The following is a 21,241-nucleotide window of genomic DNA, read 5'->3' on the forward strand; positions in this document are numbered from 1 at the left end:
AAGAAAAAAGAACTCTATAGCAATACACACCAAACTGAGCATGTGCAGCCTGACTCCATAGACTGTCTTATCTGGACATTTTTGAGATAATGCAAGAAGGGGAGGATCTGTGCAAACAGATCAAACAGCCTTTTTCCACAATGCAGAGGATTAACCCCTTAGGTTCCACTTGAGTATAACAAGCATGCTTTACTGCATATACAGACTGATTTTACTGTTGTGGGTTTAGTAACACTTTAAAGCACCACATGCAAGAAAGAAATGCCGGGACAAGGTCAACCGGTGCCCAGGACGAAGATGGAAAACTGCCCCCCCCCCCCCCCCACCCCGTTGGGTGAAGGAGACGTTGACCACAGTGGCAAGCTCCAAAATGATTATGTTTATAAAATGCAAGGAAATAGTACTAGTGAAAAGTTTAAAATAAGTGCATCAATAGGACCCCCTCCCCCCAAAATGTAAAATGATAGGAGAAAACATAGAGGTCCTCACAATTGTTGGAGCAGTGAAATTCTGGGTGAATTCGGGGCCATGCACCCTCATGAATATCATATTGGGAGCAGCGGCTGTGTTCATGCTGCCACTGCATCCCAACTGACTTTAATGGGAGCACCCTACTGGTATGCATACCTTTGCATCCCCATGTAGGTAAACAGGGCTGTTACATGTGGCACGGATGCATATGCCCCAAGTGAACAAGGCCTAATTGTCATGCCTATATATGTTGTGAGCTCACCAACTTCACCCTCTAGGTCTCCCTCAGTCCAGGCTTAGATCCATACTTTTTCTTACCGAGTCCAGAAGGGTCTCCAGGCAGCTACTCTTTTAGTCAAGGGTCTTCAAGCACTCCTAGTCCACTGCCTCCTCTGCCCCTCCTTTTCCTAGTGCAAGACCTCTTCAAACAACCTGCCCAATCCTAGGCTAGTGCTTGCGGTACCCAGTGCAGGCTGCACTCCCGTAGGTATGCCACTGCCCCCATGTTCCCTCCTGTACAGAGCTAATCCTCTTGTGGAGGCTTCCATTTGTGGATGGACATTTTATGGTTACATAATCACATTGCTATAATCTTTTTATATGGACTATAAACTGAAGGACCTATGAATAATTGATTGTGGAACGAATCATCTGAGTTTCCATTATTTCTTATGGGGAAATTCGCTTTGATATACAAGTGCTTTGGATTACAAGCATGTTTCAGGAATGAATTATGCTTGTAATCCAAGGTTTTACTGTATGTATACTTTAAGGCGGTCTTAAACCCTAAACCAAAAAAATATATATATATACTATATTAGCACACCTCCTGTATTAGAGTTCCTCCATATATAAATGAATACAAGGACACCTTTGGACAGCAGCATTGTCAGTCTGGGTGGAGGGGATTGTTAGATGTACAAGGAGATTTAAATACACTAACGAATTGGAACCACACTCCAACTAACACTAAGGCTGGGTTCACACTAGTGCGAATTGGATGTGGCTTTCCCTGTATCCAATACGCATGACTGGAGATTGTGACCAGCTCTCCATGGAGCTGGTTCACATATCTCGGGGAGGGCTGCGGAGTGGATTGCACAGGGGTCCTGTGCATCTTTTTCTTTGTTTCAGCCCAAAATTTCGCCTTAATTCGTCCCTGAAATAGAGAACGGAGCAGCATGCGGATTAAATGTGAACCCAGCCTAAGGCTACTTTCACACTGAGCTGCACATCCGTTCACCCTAAAGCGCAGCATGTTTTAGCTGAAATTATGTGCTGTTTAAGTGGTGCTTTTGCAACACTTTTCGGCCACTAGCGCGGCGCTTTTTACTCCCCAAAAAAGGGGGTAAAAAGTCCAGTTTTGTGGCGCTTTCAAATTGCTTTTAAGGCGCTTTGAATGGGCAGCCCATTCCTCCCAATGGGCAGGGTGTTTTGGGAGAGCTAAATACAGCGCTCCCAACCCGCCTCAAAGATGTTGCTTGCAGGACTTTTCGGCACGTCCCACAAACGCACCGCCCCAGTGTAAAAAGACACACTTCAATTAATGGGAGGCTGTTTTTTTTAGGTGCTTTGCAGAGGCTATTTCCAGCGCTAAAGCTCCTGAAAACCGCCCCAGTGTGAAAGGGGTCTCAAGGTTTTAGATCATTGTAAGCACTCCTGTCATTGGTAAACGGTTTGCTTCATCCCTGTAACCGCTACATCTGCAAGAGAGCTTGTTCTTTTTAAATGAATAGACTCAATGGCTGAATCACCAGGTGAACATATGGGAAAGAAAGCATAAAAAAGAAAACAAATGCAGCCATCACATCTAAGAATTGGTAATCTGCAGTAAAATAAATGTTTGCTTTTGGGTTTAATACCACTTTAACTTGAGCGAACATCTCTTGAAATGCTTGAAACAGTGGAGACAGCCGTAGCATACTTCACAGTATGATTCCGAATAGTGTTTGCTATCAGATTTACATTCCTCAATAACAATGACAAATGCAACAAACAACGATTTTTTTTTTCCGGCCGCTAACAAAGCTCAAAGAAATGAAATCATTCCACTTTTTCCATCAATCGGTACCTATGTGTAATCATTTTATGTGTCTGCACGTGAATGTAAAACTCCGAAACACCTAGGTTTGAAGAAATGAATAATGATTGCTGATACAGCAGCTAATGTCTCAATCTTTGACGAAAATGTTACTCATATCTGTACAATACAGACAGAGCACACTGGAGATTAATCCTATGCCGTGATAGCTCAGCACTTTCTCTTGTTCTCCCTATGTGTACAAGTACGCACACAGATGGGGCCATGGCTTGTGGAATTTTGCTCCAGTTTAAAGTGGAACTCTAGGCAGATAATTATTGTAATTTATCCCTCACATTTAAAAAAAAAAAAGAAGAACACTGTGAACATGCTTACATGAGAGGAAAACAAAAAGATGACTCCTCATTGGTTGCTGCTGATTTTTTGACCAGTAACAGGCTGGTGCGGGTCCTGAATCAGGCTATATTATCTAACTGAATTGTAGTCTCTAGAGAGGTGCAAGAGCTGCCTGTTCTGTCTGGCATGATGCCTGGATCACACAACTGGCTGAACAGAATTTAAATTCCCTTCGACAGGTAAACTGTTCAAATTTGTCGTTGCCGTGTACTCCTAGTGGTATTAAACATCCCAATAAAAAAAACATTATATGTAGGCTTACTAATTCTTAGCTGGAGTGGCTGCATTTGTTTTCAGTTTTTTTATTGTACAGTATAGGACACAGATGTCTAATCATAATGGTTGTGTTCCTTGTTTTTCGCTAGTATCCTTAGGTGATGGCTGCATCTCTGTAAGAGAGGATAGATTTTGTGACTTCTATCAAGAATGTTACTAACTGCACCAAGCCACTGCGGCTGAGGGTGTAATTTTTCTGGATCAGTGCCTCCCATTTTTATATAGGACTGCACCTGGATCCCGAGAAAAGATAGGATTATCGGCTGGCCGGTAATGTTGTGACTGCAGTGGACCTGGCGCCACAGGTGATTCACCAAAGTACTTAGTGCACCACATGCATCGTTTCTGGGTGCTATACAGGTCTAAGGCAGTGGCTCGACTGCAGGGGAACCCACTCCTTGAAGACACCTGCCAGAATTGGGGGAAGGTGCTTTAAAGGTCCTGACTCCCCAGGGTGGCAAGCTGCCACCATCCCTTTTTAAAATGGAAATGTGGAGCTTTTACTGGATGGTTGGGGACTTTGTTTCCCTACTTATTCCCGAGTGACTAACAGGGAGGCCTGACCCAGGTCACTGGACGGTGCACAGCCACCATTCTAAACTGCCTCCTCAGCCTCTGCCTGCCATCTTGTCCCTGCTCGCACACAGGACGTATACATGGGTGTCATCTTAATGCTCCCTTGAGTGCAGGCACTATTTTCCACACACGTGGTCACTATTTTAAGGACTACTGCACATGTGCGAATGCCATATTTTCTCATGACACACAGAGACCAGCAGCACTCCCAGGTAGAATTGCGGAAATAATGCTTACTACTAAAAGAGACACAGGAGATAAGTGACAACACCACAGCACACAAAAGGGCTTGTGGACAGTGGCGGCTGCTCCATTCCCCTATCCATGCGTCTGGCCCCCTAATCTACATGCGGAGTGATGGACGTATGGATTCCAATGGTTTTTTTTTTCTTTTTTTGAAGCACATGATTAGAGTCTGAGGCTCTAATAGGCTTCAAAAAAGGGTGGGCTTGGGGCACAGAGCACTGCGTCCCGAGCCCACCCAGTTGTGTGACAATAGCCAATGAATATTCTCTATTGTCACACTGATTCTCCTGTGGGTCTTGAGACCTCTTTCCTGATTTGCTGAAAGGAGAAGCAATCCTATTGGCCTAAGAGGAGGAGAGAGGAGACCCACGCAGTGGAAGCTGCGCCGATGTGAAGCCGAGAAAGGAAGACACAGTGGGAAGCCACTGCTCGGAGGAAGCTCATGCCCTAGATGGGGTTAGTGCTCAGTTGCTGACCGACCAACTGGGGGGTGGGGGAGACCCGACTGACCCCAAAAAAATACCACCAGTCGCCACTGATTGTAGACAAATGTTCACCTACAGGAGACCAGACACTGTCTGAGGAAAGAAAACATCTCCTCCCAGATGTCTTCTCTGAAAAGGGACACGTTGATATATTTAAAAAAAAATGGGCAGAAAAGCTAGGGCCTGTAGTCCGTCAGTAGCCTCCCAACTGTCTGGCTCACTCTTCCAACTGGTCAGATTTGGAGGGTGAGGATGTAACTAGGACAGATTCCTCCTCTGACTCCCACCCTGGTTTCCTTCCACCATGGTGTCACCAAAGCTAAAAGATACAATTTTGGTATGAAGTTAGCTAAGGTAACCAGGATATTGTGAGACAACTTTATTAAAGAAATATTAAATTCCCCATCACTGGTATTGCATCTGGTGAACTTATATGACATGTTTTTGTACATGTAGCCACAAATGCTTAAGACCCCCTTTCACACCAGGGTGTTTTGCAGGCGCCTGCAATCCACCCTAAAGAAGCTGCACCATTGTATGTAGTGTTAAAGCCCCGAGGGCTTTCACACGACAGCGGTGCGCTGGCAGGACGTCAGGAAAAAGTCCTGCCAGCAGCTTCTTTGGAGCGGTGTGTTTACCGCTCCTCCACCGCTGCTCCCCATTGAAATCAATCGGATAGCGCTGTAATACCGCCGGCAAAACGCCGCTATTGCAGCACATTGCCGGCAGTTTTAACCCTTTCTCGGCCGCTAGCGGGGGGTAAAAGTGCCCCGCTAGCGGCCGAAATGTGCCGCAAAACCTCTGGTAAAACGCAGCTAAAAATAGCGGCGTTTTACCACCCACGCTATCGGCGGTGTGGTGTGAAAGGGGTCTTACAGCAGGGATATGCAATTAGCAGACCTCCAGCTGTCGCAAAACTACAAGTCCCATCATGCCTCTGCCCTGGGTATCATGCTTGTGGCTGTCAGTCTTGCTATGCCTCATGGGACTTGTAGTTCTGCAACAGCTGGAGGTACGCTAATTGCATATGCCTGCTTTACAGGATCACACACCAATATAGTGAATCACAAAACAAGTGATCACAAAATAGTTTAAGCTGGTGCTCCATCCATCAAGACAGCCCCTCTAACATGTTTCACCTATGTAGGGTTTAATCATAGATGCTCTATATTAAGCCCTACATGGGTGAAACATGTTAGAGGGGTGTTCCTGGTGGGTGGAGCCAACTGAAATAATTTTGTGATCATTTGTTTTGTGATACTATATATTGGTGTGCAGTCCTTGGAAACATTTGTGTCTATATGGTTGGGGTTGATGTGCTTTTATCAGTGACTCAGTGCCAGTACATACTACAACGACTTGGGATCTGACTTGTCAGACTGCAAGTTGCCCCAAGTTGCTGGACATAAGAAATTCCATTGAAGTGAATGAGAGCCGTCTTAACCGCTTGCGGACCAACCACCTCAGTTTTACTGCGGCAGGCTGGCTCCGCTGTGCGAAATCACGTTATTGTACATGATCTCGCGAGCCTTGGCTAGCAGGAGCACGCCCGCCGCGAGCTCCGTGAGTCCGACAGCGGGTCCCGCGGACTCCATGTCCGCAGGCATACCCACGATTGCCTCACAGAGAGGAAGAATGGGGAGGTGCTAATTTAAACCAGCATTTTCCTGTTCTGCCTAGTGACAGTGTCACTGATCAGCTCTCGCTGTGATCGGGAGTGCTGATCAGTGATGTGTCACACACAGCCCAGCCCCCCCCACAGTTAGAATCACTCCCTAGGGCACACTTAACCCCTACAGCACCACCTAGTGTTAACCCCCTTCACTGGCGGTCACATTTACACAGTAATCCGTGCATTCTAATCGCATTGATCACTGTATAAATGGGAATGGTCACAAAATAGCGCCAAAAGTGTCTGATGTGTCGGCCATAATGTTGCAGTCACAATAGAAATCGCTGATCGCCGCCATTACTAGTAAAAAATAAAAATGCCATAAAACTATCCCCTATTTTGTAGACGCTATAACTTTTGCGCAAACCAATCAATACACGCTTATTGTGATTTTTTTTTTTTTTAACCAAAAATATGTAGAAGAATACATATCAGCCTAAACTGAGGGAAGGAAAAAAATGTTTTTTTACATTTTTTTGGGGAGATTTATTATAGCAAAAAGCAAAAAATAATGCCTTTTTTTTTTCAAAATTGCTGCTCATTTTTTTTTTATAGTGCAAAAAAATAAAAACCACAGAGGTGATCAAAAGAAAAAAGGACGTCAATTTTGTTTTGGAAGCCACATCGCACGACAGCGCAATTGTCAGTTAAAGCAACTGCCGAATCGCAAAAAGTGCTCTGGTCTTGGCCAGCCAAAGCCTCCGGGGCTGAAGTGGTTAATGTACACTACTGAAGTTGCTCCGCCTTCAGAAAAAGGTTCTTGTACTACTTCAAGGCAACTCCTAGGCAGCTTATACCCATAGATTTCAATGGAAGTTGCCTCTAAGTCAGATCTCCATCTATATTGAAGTAACTACAGGAAAAAGAAAATAATTTACACAGGTACTTCCCATGTTTATCCAGGCAACCCCCTCCCTCCCACAGAGCTGATTATTCTGTGATTGGCCACAGCCAAAGTCGCCTGTCCTGGAGGCAACTTTAAGTTGCGTTGTAAGTTGCACAAAGTCGTGCTGAAGTTGCACTGAAGCTGCCTTCAAATTGCCTTGCAAAGACGCGCTGTACGTCAGGTTGCCCCTGTGTGAACCGAGCCTCACCCAGTGTTTGAACCACTAACAGGAGCACGTAAGCTGCTTTTCATTTGGTTTGTTTTTGTACATTGTATGGATTGACATATTTTCAAGACTATACTTCTGGTTGTGTTTTTTTTTTCCATTGTAAATTATTGGAAAAGTTGTCACGCTTTATGTATGTCTATTGTTTGTATTCTTTTGCTGGAAAAGTGACAACTTAAAAAAGAAAGATAAGGGTCTCCTCAGAAAGCTGGGTTCCTTGACACAGAGGAAGTTGTCCTTTCATTCCCCACAGGCTTCTTCATTAAAAGGCTAAACCAGTCAATTCCTTTCACCACAAGTCATGGTCCTCCAGGCCCTGTAAATCTGGTCCCAAATTCCCTTCACAGTGAATGGGTGTTCCCAACTGGAATCTGTAGGGGATGTTTGCTGGCCTTTGCTAACATCTGGTAGGAGACATTCAGTTTTGCTACAACACTGCATATCGTAAACAGTTGCCATGTTTCTTTATTTAAAGTATAACTAAAGGCAAAACTTTTTTTATAGTGTAGAGGAAAGTGTAGAGGTAATAGAACATCTGTCAGTTTTTATTGCTGTCTGTGCCCCCATTAGGGAGATTCACACTCTCTATTTGTCCTGTTTACCATTATCAATGAAAGTTAAAGTAAAAGAAAATCACAAATTTTATGTTGTCTCCAGAAATGTAATAGAGGGGAAATCTTTCAATGTAGACATTAGTTCTGCTGATTTGGGGGTCCCCAAGGATTTTCCTTAATTTGCAAGGATTTCTTCTCACTTCCTTTTATGGCTTATGACAGGAAGTGAAGAAAATCTCTGTAATGGGACACAAAGGGTGGAAAAAAAAAAAATCTGACAGGGGTTATAACCCTCCCTTTCTCTATCCAAAATGAAAAAAAAAAGCTTTGCCTATAGTTCTACTTTAAGCTGATCTTCAGATTCTTTTTTTTCTGCTGATCTTCTGGAGTTTCTATCAACCACTTACTGTCCTCAATGCATAAATAATTTTTAGGAAATTTTCTGGTGCATCTGAAACATCCCCAAAAATTCTTTGTGTGTTGAGGTTCCAATGATTTATAGGATTAGTGTAAATGCATAAAAGTGACAGTTCATGTAAATATGTTCTGGATGAATGTTTTTCATTGATTTAAAACCGTAAATATCATGATTGACCACTAGATGTAAATTCCTATGACACTTTGCACTATCTATTGGCCAAATGCAGTGTTTTCTGTTCCTTCCAGCACATATAATAGCCAAAAGCATTACATTTTTGTCCTATTCACACACCCCCTGTCTATGAAGAATTTTTAGGAGCTTTTCTGGTGCACCAGAAAAGTCCCAAAAAACTTTTCTGTGTTATGGTTCTTTTATGGGATGCACTTTTACTAGGGGAATTGCTATGCAACATTTTATATATATATATATATATATATATATATATATATATATATATATATATATATATATATATACACCCCTATGTGTCAGCACAGCTATTTGTAGTCTCCATCAGAAGCCTGTGAGAAGGTACCAGTGCAGAAAAACAGTTGGGAAATGAGGACAGAACATTGACAGCCCATAACAGAAAGTGCCTGAAAACAGACCTACGTGGTAAAATCACCTTGTGCTATTTGAATAAAAGCTGAAGATCTAGAAATGCTGAAAATACATTTTGAATACATTAATGTGCTAAAGAATATATTTGTGATTGGGATTACATCTACTTTAAGTGCAATAGCCTTTAAATCTTATTTTTCATTGTTTAGAGTATTATGTTTTTGTAGCTTCTTGCTCTGTTTAAATGTTCTGCAGTACTATGTTACTGTGCGTTACCTTGACCCAGCAACTAATGTGCCCAGATTACATTTGTGTACAAGTGGTATTGCCTGTCTAGTTAACTTCCTAGTATTCACAGTGTTTCCAATGCATGCATTTATTGTTAACACTGTCATGGTTCTTTTTCACTGATCAATTTTCTTTCTCTAAATGTTTCTTTGCATGGACAAATCGGTTAGAGTAAAGCCTCTCAAACATGAATTCCTAAAAAAACGCAACATTTTTAAGCATTAAGCCTTTTTTTTTTTTTTGATCTATATGTAGCCTATTGTTCTTAATGGGCCTGTACACAGGCGTGTAAATTTTATAGTATAGATCAGTTAAAAAAGAAACAAATAGAAAATACAAAAAGCTACATTGTTGGATGGTATTGTACACCACCAGTACATGCATATTACATAACTCAAGAAAAGGTAGAAAAGTCTTAAGGCACGTGTACACATATCTGCACAAACTAGTGAATATACACATTTATTATACATCCCATTTTTACACACACGCTTAAACTGAATATTATGTTTTTTTGTTTACATTGCAGCACTATCATATATATTCGGCTGTCACATATTTTTAGATAGTTATCATTTATAATTTTTTATATTAACTGGGGGTAGCGCGGGTTTTTCCACAATATATATTATACATCCCATCCTTGCGTTTTTATGCCATGAATCTAAAGTGTATGCCATGAATTTAAAGTGTATCTAAAGTGTATATACATCAGTACCATGCTCAAGTACCCTAATTCCCCACACAAACGATCGGACATTCCGACAACAAAATCTATGAATTTTTTTTCCAACAGATGTTGGCTCAAACTTGTCTTGCATACACACGGTCACACAAAGTTGGTTGGAAATTGCGAATGGCAAGAACAGAGTGACGTACAACACGTACGACAAGCCGAGAAAAATTAAGTTCAATAGCCAGTGCGGCTCTTCTGCTTGATTCTGAGCATGCGTGGAACATTGTGCATGGGAATTGTGTACACACGATGGGAATTTCCAACAACGGATTTTGTTGTCGGAAAATTTGAGAACCAGATCTCAAATTTTGTGCAACGGAAATTCAGATGTAAACTGTCTGATGGAGCCTACACACGGTCAGAATTTCCGACAAAAAGCTCCCATCGAACATTTTCCATTGGAAAATCCGACCGTGTGTACGGGGCATATTGCTCTATCCAAACCAGGACACATAGGGGTTTATTGCATGAATGTCAGAAACATTAGTGAAAACTGTAGGAATAAAAGAAAAAAGGGGAAAGCACCCACTAAGTGCAGTATTAACCACTTAAAGACCAGGCCTCATTTTCAGACTCTGTGTTTACAAGTTAAAAAAAAATTTTCGCTAGAAAATTACATTTTTTTCTAACACCCTAGAGAATAAAATGGCGGTCATTGCAATACGTATTTGTGCATTACATCTCTTGTAATAGAAAAAAGCATGACAGGTCCTCTTGAATATGAGATCTGGGGTCAAAAAGTCTGCAGATCTCATATTTGGACTTAAATGCATTAAAGAAAATAAAAAATAAATTGTCATTTGAAAAAAATTACAACAAAAAAAATTTGCCTTTAAGAGGTATGGGTAGAAGTGAAGTTTTGACGTCGCTTCCACCCTGCTATGGTATGGTGACGGGTAGGGTCCATCTTAGCCTCACTCGTCTCCATACCCAGCCACGAATAGGACCCGATCACCTCCGTCTCTTCCACCGGCTCCGGTGAGCTGCGGGGAGGGGTGGCACCTCTCGCACCGCCGATAACAGTGGTCTCCCGGCGAATCTGCTGCAGAGACCACCATTATCGTAAACAGAACCGCCGGCTCTAAATAAGGATACCTGGGTTGTGGCAGCAGCTGCTGCTGTTACTGAGATATCCATCTTCAAACTGCTGGCGTATATGTACATGAGCTGGTCAATAAGTGGTTAAAAGCAGACTTTTATCTCAAACGGTTAAAAACACTCACATGATAGGATAAATAGAATCACTCATCATATAAAGAGGCACCGCCGCTTGTCTCCTTGCTGCAGGATCCGCTAGTGTTCACCGAGCCGCTGATGGATGGAGTCAGGCTGGGATGCTCAATGGCAACCCGGAAGTCTCCTACACCAGCTTGGATTGCACACGTGAACAGAATGTGACATCACAGAGGGGAATCATAGGTGCTGCAGTCAGGCTACGCACTCAGAGTTTCACTGTTCCTTCTGCCATCCATCAGCTGTTGGGTGAACACTAGTGGATCCTGCAGGACAGGGACAAATGGCGGTGCCTTTTTTTATGATGCGTGATCCTGTTTATCCTATCATGTGAGTGTTTTTTAAACAGTTGAGATTAAAGTCTGCTTTTGATACTGCACTTAGTGGGCATTTTTCCCTTTTTCTTTTATTCTTTTCTATACAGAGCTGGCTTACTCTGCGAATAGCTGCCGCTGTGCCTGAAGTGCCCCATGGACTTTCAGAGTCTGTGCTTCTGAAATTTACATTAACCCTTCCTGTGCATCATTATTTATCCACTGCATTAGTAAAAACTGAACTAAATCTCACTGCATTTTTTCAAATAGATTACCTACTGTTTCATCATCTCCATCTAGTGGCCAAACGTTTCTATATTTTAGCACTGAAATATTTCAGTAAACTATTACTGTACCGCCTTTTAGCCACTAGATTGAGCTAATGGTAGGGAGTTAATCTACAGTATTTTAAAACATACAATTACATTTATATCAGCTTTCATGAAGGTTTCTGACATTCATGTAATGAATATTTTATAAACAGACCGCTTAAAATTGCAGCATAATTTTTCTCCCTCCTATTAAAGGGGCATAGTTTGTCTTGTACCATGCAAACAGGATAGAGATTTTGCTATAAAGTGATTGTAAACCTCAGTCTTGGAATCGGAGCAAAGCACATATATCTGTAGTGTTTACTTATCTGTTCCCAAAACTCTAATGCCGCGTATACACAATCGGATGTTCCGACAACAAATGTTGAGCTTGTTGACTGAAAGTGCGACCGTGTGTATGCTCTATCAAACATTTGTTGTCAGGCTTTCCACCAACAAATGTTGGCTAGCGGGTTCTCAAATTTTCCGCAAATAAATTTTTGTTGTCGGACTTTCCGATCGTGCGTACACAAGTCAGTCGCACAAAAGTCCACGCATGCTCGGAATCAAGTACAAGCCGAAAGCGCTCGGTCCTGTAAAACTAGCATTCGTAATGAAGATATCACATGACTATTGAACTTCCTTTTTAACGGCTTGCTGTACGTCTTGTACGTCACTACATTCCTAATTGTTAGCCAACATTTGTGTAACCGTGTGTATGCAAGACAAGTTGGAGCCAACAACCTTCAAACTAAATTCCACAGTTTTGTTGTCGGAAAGTCCGATTGTGTGTACGGGGTATAAGTGTAATTTCTTTCTAGTGCTTTGCAACAGAAGCTCTCCACCCTCTCCTCTGTGCTCCTGAAAGATGGAGATAGATTTTAACACTTTTCTGCCCTTTTGAAGTGGTGTAGGGTAGAGAAGACTGCAGATAAACAAGTAAAACCTATGTAGGAGATTGTGTTTCATCTCTGTGTATCATCTGAGGCTGTTCCCTTTACTGTGTATATGTGAGGGTTTACAACCACTTTAATTCACAATAAAGGAGTTTTTTTTAATATCAAAAACATTCTTTGTAGGATTATTGTATGGCATACACACTCTCTTCATACTATTGTGGATGAATAAACCTGTCACAAACCTTACCATTTCCAGCTGAGCCTACGATAAAAAAGAAAATGTATAAGCAGAGGATACAGATAAAAACCACCTGTCAGAATGATCAGTAGATCAAGGAAACAGAATCTTTATGCAGTTGCCAACTTCTGTGGCTATGGAATCCAAACGTAAATCTCTGTGTTTGTGGCAATGGGATCGATATTTAAATTGAAACTTTTTTGGGAACAGAATCTTAAAGCGGGAGTCCGCCGGGAGTGCGAGTTTTTTATTTTTTTTTAAAAGCCAGCAGCTACAAATACTGCAGCTGCTGACTTTTAAAATAGTGACACTTACCTGTCCAGTGCGCCCGTGATGTCGGCACCCGAAGCCAATCTCTCGATCGTCTCTCGGGTGCTGCTGCCGCCATCTTGGGTATGGGAATCAGGAAGTGGAGCCTTTTCGGCTTCATTTCCCGGTTCCCTACTGCGCATGCACGAGTCGTGCTGCGCAATGAGGATGGACCCGCTGCCTCTGGGATCTGTGTGTTTCCCAGCAGGCAGCGGGGGAATTTCGGAAAGGGGCGTAATCTACGCCCCTTTCCACAGAGAGCTATCCAGGAAGTGGGTGCAGATACCTGTACTGTACAGGTACCTGCACCCCCCTCCCCCCTGAAAGGTGCCAATTGTGGCGCCGGAGGGGGGGAGGATTCCAATGAGCGGAAGGTCTACTTTAGGGTGGACCTCCACTTTAAGTTAAAAGGGGAAAGTTTTAACTGGTATTGGCAGCGATAAACCATGCACGAGACAGGGACACAACAAGAGTGGCCCACGCAGTTTTGTCCTGCACTTTTATTCAGCAAGGCAGCAAGCAAACCACAGTATGAATGGCAGGAGGTATTTGTACAGCAGGTCCACAGCATAAAACAAGCAAAACATCTGTCTCAACTACTAACTTAGCTTGTTTAGGTTCCTAACTAATGGAGTGCCCCCCTAATGGGTCCCTCAAAACAAACAGGTAGCTCTTGTACCTTTTTTAAGTGTTCTGTCAGCTGTCAGCCCTTTCACACAGCAGCAGCCTCTCACAGTAGAGAGATGGAAAGGGAGAACCCTTCGCAACAGTCAGCTCAAATATTAAAAAGGCCTGCGAACAGCTGAGACTCATTATGACATCTGCCTCGGATAAGATGCAGACCTAGGAAGGGAGGTTTAGCACACCCAAGGCTCACAAATCCTCTGGGCTCCAGAACCCAGGACAGGACTTAAGAATTTGAGAAACCCAGGTGAAACAGACGCAGGCGACAAAAAAAGAAAAATGTATAAGGATTTTAAATATTCCCTACTCTACCCAAAGTCTAAAGTTTTGACTACAGATATCCCTGAAAATCCAACTCCAGAATATTAGCAAACCACTGTTTTACTGAAACAAGATGGGCAGCTTGATGAAAGAAATTGATGAAAAGCCCAGAAGAAAACTGGTCAGGGAGGCTGCCAAGAGGCCTACAGCCACGTTAAAGGAGCTGCAGGAATATCTGGCAAGTACTGGTACATGTGACAACAATATCCCGTATTCTTCATATATCTGGGCTATCGGGTAGAGTGGCAAGACAGAAGCCTTTTCTTACGAAGAAAAACATCCAAGCCCAGCTAAATTTTGCAAAAACACATCTGAAGTCTCCCAAAAAGCAAGTGGGAAAATGTGTTATGGTCTGATGAAACCAAGGTTGAACTTTTTGGCCAAAGTTCCAAAAGACATGTTTGGCACAAAAACAGCATTGCACATCACCAAAAGAACACCATACCCACAGTGAACCATGGTGGTGGCAGCATCATGCTTGGGGCTATTTTTCTTGAGCTGGAACAGGGGCCTTAGTCGAGGTAGAGGGAATTATGAACAGTTCCAAATCCCAGTCAATGTTGTCACAAAACCTTCAAGCTTCTGCTAGAAAGCTGAACATGAAGAGGAACTTCATCCTTTAGCATGACAATGACCCAAAGTATACATCCAAATCAACAAAGGAATAGCTTCCAGAAGATTAAAGTTTTGGAATGGCCCAGGCAGAGCACAGACCTGAATCTGATTGAAAATCTGTGGGGTGATCTGAAGAGGGCTGTGCACAGAAGATGTTCTCACAATCTGAAAGATTTGGACTGTTTTTGCATAGAAGAGTGGGCAAATATTGCCAAGTCAAGATGTGCCATGCTGATAGACTCATACCCAAAAAGACTGAGTGCTGTGATAAAATCAATAGGTTCTTTAACAAAGTATTAGTTTAAGGGTGTGCACGCGCATGCAACCATATTATTTTAGTTTTTATTTTTACTTCCCTCCAACTAAAAGATTTCAGTTTGTTGTTTAACTGAGTTGTACAGTTTATAGGTCAGGTGGAAGGTGGAAAATGTTCTGAAATGATTTATCTTCCTCTCATTTTTTTACATTACAGAAACCTGACATTTTAACAGGGGTGTGTAGACTTTTTATATCCACTGTATATTGCAATACTAAAAGTTTCTGTTTTGCAGTCACAAAAAAAAAATTACAAACACCCTGCTAGATGATTCTGCTGAAAAATGTTCAGATAGCATCAGACAAGCTTCCCCCTATCTATTACTAACACAATATCTGACTTCCATTCTCAGATAGGGATCCTGGCTCCTTTGCTTAGCCTCACCAATGACAATGGCTACCTTAGAACTGACAATGTATTTGGTTTGCAGGATCATTTTTAAAAGAACTGAAAAAACTGAAGTATTTTGGTCCTGAAAGTACTGTCTAGTCTAGTATTTTGTTGAATTCAGTATAACTGCGTCTAATGAAGCTGTTATGGGAATGACAGCAGTGCAAATCCCTTTATGAGCAGTAAAAAGATTATCCAAAGTTGTGAACCTTATTAGCAGACTGCCCTTTTGTGGTTCATAACCTTAATGTCACTGGTCACAATATGCTACGTTTTTTTACATTTCAATCCAAACCAATTTTTTTTTAAATCATTTTGCAGTTTTTGATTTACTAAAGGCAAACGGACCTGCAAGTGCACTTGCTCCAGAGCTTAGTAAATGAGATGAAGCTTCACTTTGCAAAAGTTATCCAATCTCATGCAAGGGAAAAAATGTTTTGATTGCACATGATTGGATGTTGGAAGTCAGCAGAGCTTCCCCTCCTTTGCTAAGCTCTGATGCAACCACACTTGCAAAGGTACAACTGAAAAAATAAAAGTTTCCCTGTAGGAGAATTGCATATTGTATGCATCGCATACTAGCACATTATGAAGTACTTACGTTAAAACGCAGCCCTCCAGCGGCACGCTGACAGGGTTTCCATCTTCACCTGGTCTTCCTTCCGGATTTGTGGACTCCCGGGGCTGGGGCCACAATGAGGTTACCCCCATGCATGTGTGCGGGTGCCCTCAGTTCTGGCATGGTGCTCTGAAGGTTTGGCACGGTATGCCGGACCTTCAGAGCGCATGCATCAGTGACATCACTGCCTGCATCCAGTGTGAATATCTCCTAAAGGGTGCCCCTTTAGGAGATATTTATTTTACCTAATAGGCAAGCCTTATCAGAGGCTTACCTGTAGGTAAAAATCACAAAGTGGCTTTACTACCGCTTTAAGGCTCCATGCACACTAGCCGTTTTTAGAAGCTCAAAAAACGCCAGAATAAAATGCTGCATGAAAAATGCAGATTAAAGGATTTTTGTGCTTTCTTCTAGTAGTGTTTTAGTAGCTTTTTTTTTTTAGGAGCGTTATCATTTTATTAATGTTTTTACAGTACATGAAGAAGAAAGTAAACTGCTTGTAAAAAGCTGTTACGAGCGGTTAAAGTGGTTGTAAACCCTTACAAACCACTTTGACCTGTAGGTCCAAGAAATATCTCCCAAACCTATACGGTTTAGGAGATATTTGCCCGAAGACGGGCACTGCTATCTACGGCGCATGCGCCGTAGACAGCGGCGCGCAGGCGCACTGAACGGGGCATCGTCGATGTCGGCAATGCCGCGAGTCTCGGCTCCCGCGCGCATGCGTGGGAGTGACGTAATCGCTGTTCCGGCGAATCACAGCGCCGGGGCAGCGAGACCCACGGAGACCCACCAAGAAGATGGACGCTCGGATCTACAGGGGACAGCGGTGACTTCGCTGGCTCCTGTGTCAGGTAAGTGACACATAATGGACTCCTATGCGATGCATAGTAGTCCATTATGCTTTACCTTTACAGGGAATGAAAGAGGAAGTAAACTCATCAGGGTTTACTTCCTCTTTAAGGGCTGTTTTTTGTTTCTGCTGGGAAAATGCTCCCAAAAACGCTACAAAAGCTACTTTTTTTTTCCTGCTCCAAGATGCTGAAGCTCAAACAACACTAATAGCCTAAAGTAGTATGCATGAACACATAGGATAACACTGTTTAGCTACTAGGAGCAGACAGAAGTGATAATAGCAGTTTCTAGGTGCTTAAAAATGCTAGTGTGCATGGAGCCATCTCCCAGCAGACCGCTAAATACACAGAAACACATAAAGCAGATGTTTTACCTGCAAATGGATTTATTACTATGAATCTTACCTTAAAGAGGAACTAAACCCTGATGAGTTTACTTCCTCTTTCATTCCCTGCAAAGGTAAAGCATAATGGACTACTATGCATCACTTAGTAGTCCATTATGTGTCACTTACCTGACACAGGAGCCAGAGAAGTCACCGCTGTCCCCTGTAGTCCGGCGCATCCATCTTCTCAGTAGGTCTCGCTGCTCCGACGCTGTCATTCGGCGAAGCCGCGATGACGTCACTCCCGTGCATGTGCACGGGAGCCGCCACTCGTGGGATATCGCCGTTGACCGCGGTGCGCTCAGTACGCCTGCGCGCCGCTGTCTACGGCGCATGCGCCGTAGACACCGGTGCCTGCCTTTCGGCAAATATCTCCTAAACCATGTAGGTTTAGGAGATATTTCTTGGACCTACAGGTAAGCCTTAATATAGGCTTACCTGTAGGTCAAAGTTGGTTGTAAGTGTTTACAACCACTTTAAAGTGTTACTAAACCCACAACAGTAAAATCAGTCTGTGTATGCAGTAAAGCATGCTTGTTATACTGACTGTGGAACCTAAGGGGTTAATCCTATGCTTTGTGTATAAAGGCTGTGTAATCCGGGCATCTCTGATCCTTCCCTTCTTTAACTGACTCCAATCCATCTCCTGATAGAGCATTGGAAGTCATGCTGCACATGCTCAGTTTGGTGTGTATTGCTAGAGAGTTGTTTTTTTTTCTTGGGAGAGTGCACATGATCAGTACAGGGCCAATCAGCACTGTCCAGACAAAGGCTCAGTAGAGAATGAAAACTCCTCCTACAAGCTTTAACCAGGCACATAGAGAAATCACAAGACTGCTCTAACTGCTGATGAGAAAAGGTGTTTAGCAGTTTATATTTACAAAAATAATTGCATTTCTGTGTTCTGTGTATTGTGGGAGACCAGATATAGTGAATGCAGGTTCTGGGTTTAGTAACACATTAAGCTTTACACAGCCCTGCCACACACTGCAGCCCTGTCTGGTAGGGTCTTTTTCCTCCCCCAGTCTGTAACTGGACAGAGAAAGGAGAATCAGCAGACTAATATGCTCCCCAATCTGTCAATCTGTTTTCTGCAGCAAAAATGTTTGGCTCCTTGTGCTGCTTGTTCCCAATCTGAGCTCTATTGTACTTGAATTGCAAGTGGCGAATACCGGGCCAGATTCAGGTACTTACACTGCTTGCATTAAAAAATGAAATGTATTTGATAGTATGTACTATGTATGCAAATACAGAGTTGCTATAATTTGCATCTTTTATATCTGGCTAGATTTGATTGTTAACCCTTTGACTGATTTTGCACCACCTGATGGTTAATTCTTTGGGACCAGGGATTGTAAAAAGTAGAAATAATTCTTCTAGCATTACAAATTAGAAGAATGCTTCCAGGACTGTTTGGAAGGATTGGTTGGTTCACCCAGAAGTGGTATTTTAGTCTTGTGTCTGTACAGCTCTGTTCAAACACCCACCAACTTCTTTTCCTGGTTGTTTTTTTTTCTAATACATAGCAAGGAACATGGAGTTCAATTATTACAATACTATTTAAATGGATTTGCTGGGTACAAAGATCATAAGTGTAGATTGATAAATGCAGTAGTGCTCAGTAACACAGAGTACAGTACAAAAGCTGAACATTGCGTATGTATAGAACGAAAGAGGGGAAAGAGAGGAGGGGTGGAGGAAGGGGTCTCAGTAGTTAGCCTGTAGACACAAACTGAACACTGAAAGGCGTGAGTGTTTAGGAAAGCATTGCAGGGTTCAAGCAAGGACTCATCAAATCCTGGGGAAAGAAAATGGGCAACCCAAGGGCACCAAAGCTTGGTGTACACAGATACTGCATCCTGTAAGGTGGCTTAAATTTTTGTCACGAATCATGGCTTGCGTGACCCTATTATTTTATTTCATTGAGGAACAACCTGGGGGTTTTCCAAGCCTTTTCCAGCGTCTGCTTACCAGCTGTGGTGACCTGCAGAAGAAGTTTGAACCTCCATTTAGGAATCTCAGGTCCTGCAAGCCGGTGAAGGCAATTTTTGAGGGTCTACTAATACTTGGTGCTTTCATTTAATTTATTCTACAGGGAACATCATTGGAAAATATAAAACTTTAGGAAAGGAGTATGGATGCTTTTAGCTTGACCTGAAAGTTTTTTACTTTGAACCCTTATGCTGTGTACACATGACCGGACTTTTCGACAGCAAAGGTCCAACGGAACGAATCTGCCAGAAAATTCAATCGTGTGTGGGCTTCGTCTGACCTTTGCTGTCTAAAAATCAGACAGACTTTAGATTTAGAACATGTTTAAATCTTTCCAACAGACTCGAGTCCGGTCGAAAAATCAGTTCGTCTGTATGTTAGTCCGACGGACGAAAACCGACGCTAGGGCAGCTATTGGCTACTGGCTAGGAACTTCCTTATTCTAGTCCGGTCGTACGTCATCATGTTCAAATCTGACGGACTTTGGTGTGATTGTGTGTGGTCAAGTACGTTTGTTCAGAAAGTCCGCCGGGAAGACCTTGTCTGCCGGAAAGTCCGGTCGTGTGTACACGGCATTAGATGACTTTTCCAGTTGCTAGGGTCTACCAAAAAATGATATATTCGTTTAAAAAGACCAACCCATTAACACACACACTTTACTATGATTTGATTTGTTGTTGAACATGTGTATTGTATGTTTTGAAGCACTCTGTATATCTAACTTCTGCTTTTTAATTTCACAGTCCCTATTGATGCCACACATGGGATAAAGATGCTGTATGTCTTTGTTGATGTTAAGATTGATACATCACATTTTGTGGACACAATACGCTTCAACTTTCAACAGGGAGCCTCGATCGCCTTCGTCAGCACCATCCAGTTTGTGTCTGCACTTCAGGTAAATATGAGTCTATGCCCATTTCTGTAAAAGATTAGACCCAAACACGAGAGAGATCATTCTCTAAGAATTATAGTGGTGGCAGCAGATGTATAGGGATTACTGTGCTCAGACTCCTGAAATTAAAGTTCTTCCATATTCTTAAAGCTTTACTCATAAAAAACGTAATAAAAAAATAATATTCTTTAGGAAGGAACATGCATTCCACATTTATAATTATGCCACCAAAAATAGTGTGTGCTGTAAACTTTTTCTTTTTTACTAGTAATTACGGCGATCTGCGATTTTTATCGGGACTACGACATTATGGCGGACAGATCGGACACTTTTGACACTATTTTGGGACCATTGACATTTATACAGGGATCAGAGCTACAAATAGCCACTGATTACTGTATAAATGACACTGGCAGGGAAGGGGTTAAACACTAGGGGGCGATCAAGGGGTTACGTGTGTTCCCTAGATGTGTTCTAACTGTAGGGGGGGGTGGGCTCACTCAGCATGATAGAGAACACTGCTCCTGATGATAGGGAGCAGCAGCTCCCTGTCATGTTGCTAGGCAGAAAAGGGGAATACCTTGTTTACATAGGCTCCCCGTTCTGCCTCTCCTTGCTGCAATCGTGGGCCGTTAGCAGGGCCCGCTAGGTGGCAAATTCTAAAGGACGTATGTGTATGCCCAAAATGTAAGCCAACAAAATACTGACATGGGGGGTTGATCCTTTTTCCAACTCAGAGATTCTGTTTTTTATTAATTTTTACTGACATGTTGGAGTTATAGCTTTCACTTGGATGTTATAAGTTGCACTAGTAAATACAGCTGGATAAAACAAAAAAATGTCGGTCTTCATCTCAGTCTGCAAAGCAACAAAATGTGATTATTTTAAATGGGGGGTATTCCTTTCTTCACCCTCTGTATGACTGCCAGCCTTTTAATGTAAACAAACAGCAGGTGCTGAAAGCTACGAGAAACAAAGCTTCGCTGCCTATGTTGTGATCTTTGAGAATGAATTACTCCACACTATCAGA

General features: G+C 42.5%; 1 protein-coding gene across 2 annotated transcripts in view; it reads left to right on the forward strand.

Annotated features, from left to right (window-relative positions):
* DPH1 (diphthamide biosynthesis 1) overlaps window positions 1-21,241 on the forward strand; it is a 467,476-nt gene that overhangs the window by 263,715 nt on the left and 182,520 nt on the right. For both annotated transcript variants that reach the window (XM_077480578.1, XM_077480579.1), the window contains exon 5: window positions 20,060-20,214. In XM_077480578.1, the coding sequence (XP_077336704.1) occupies window positions 20,060-20,214 (155 nt within the window). The remainder of the gene's footprint in view (window positions 1-20,059; window positions 20,215-21,241) is intronic.

The sequence above is a fragment of the Lithobates pipiens genome, unplaced genomic scaffold (assembly GCF_037356315.1).
Source record: "Lithobates pipiens isolate NorthernLeopardFrog02 unplaced genomic scaffold, aLitPip1_a1.2 Scaffold_16, whole genome shotgun sequence".
In the NCBI taxonomy this organism is placed as follows: Eukaryota; Metazoa; Chordata; class Amphibia; order Anura; family Ranidae; genus Lithobates; species Lithobates pipiens.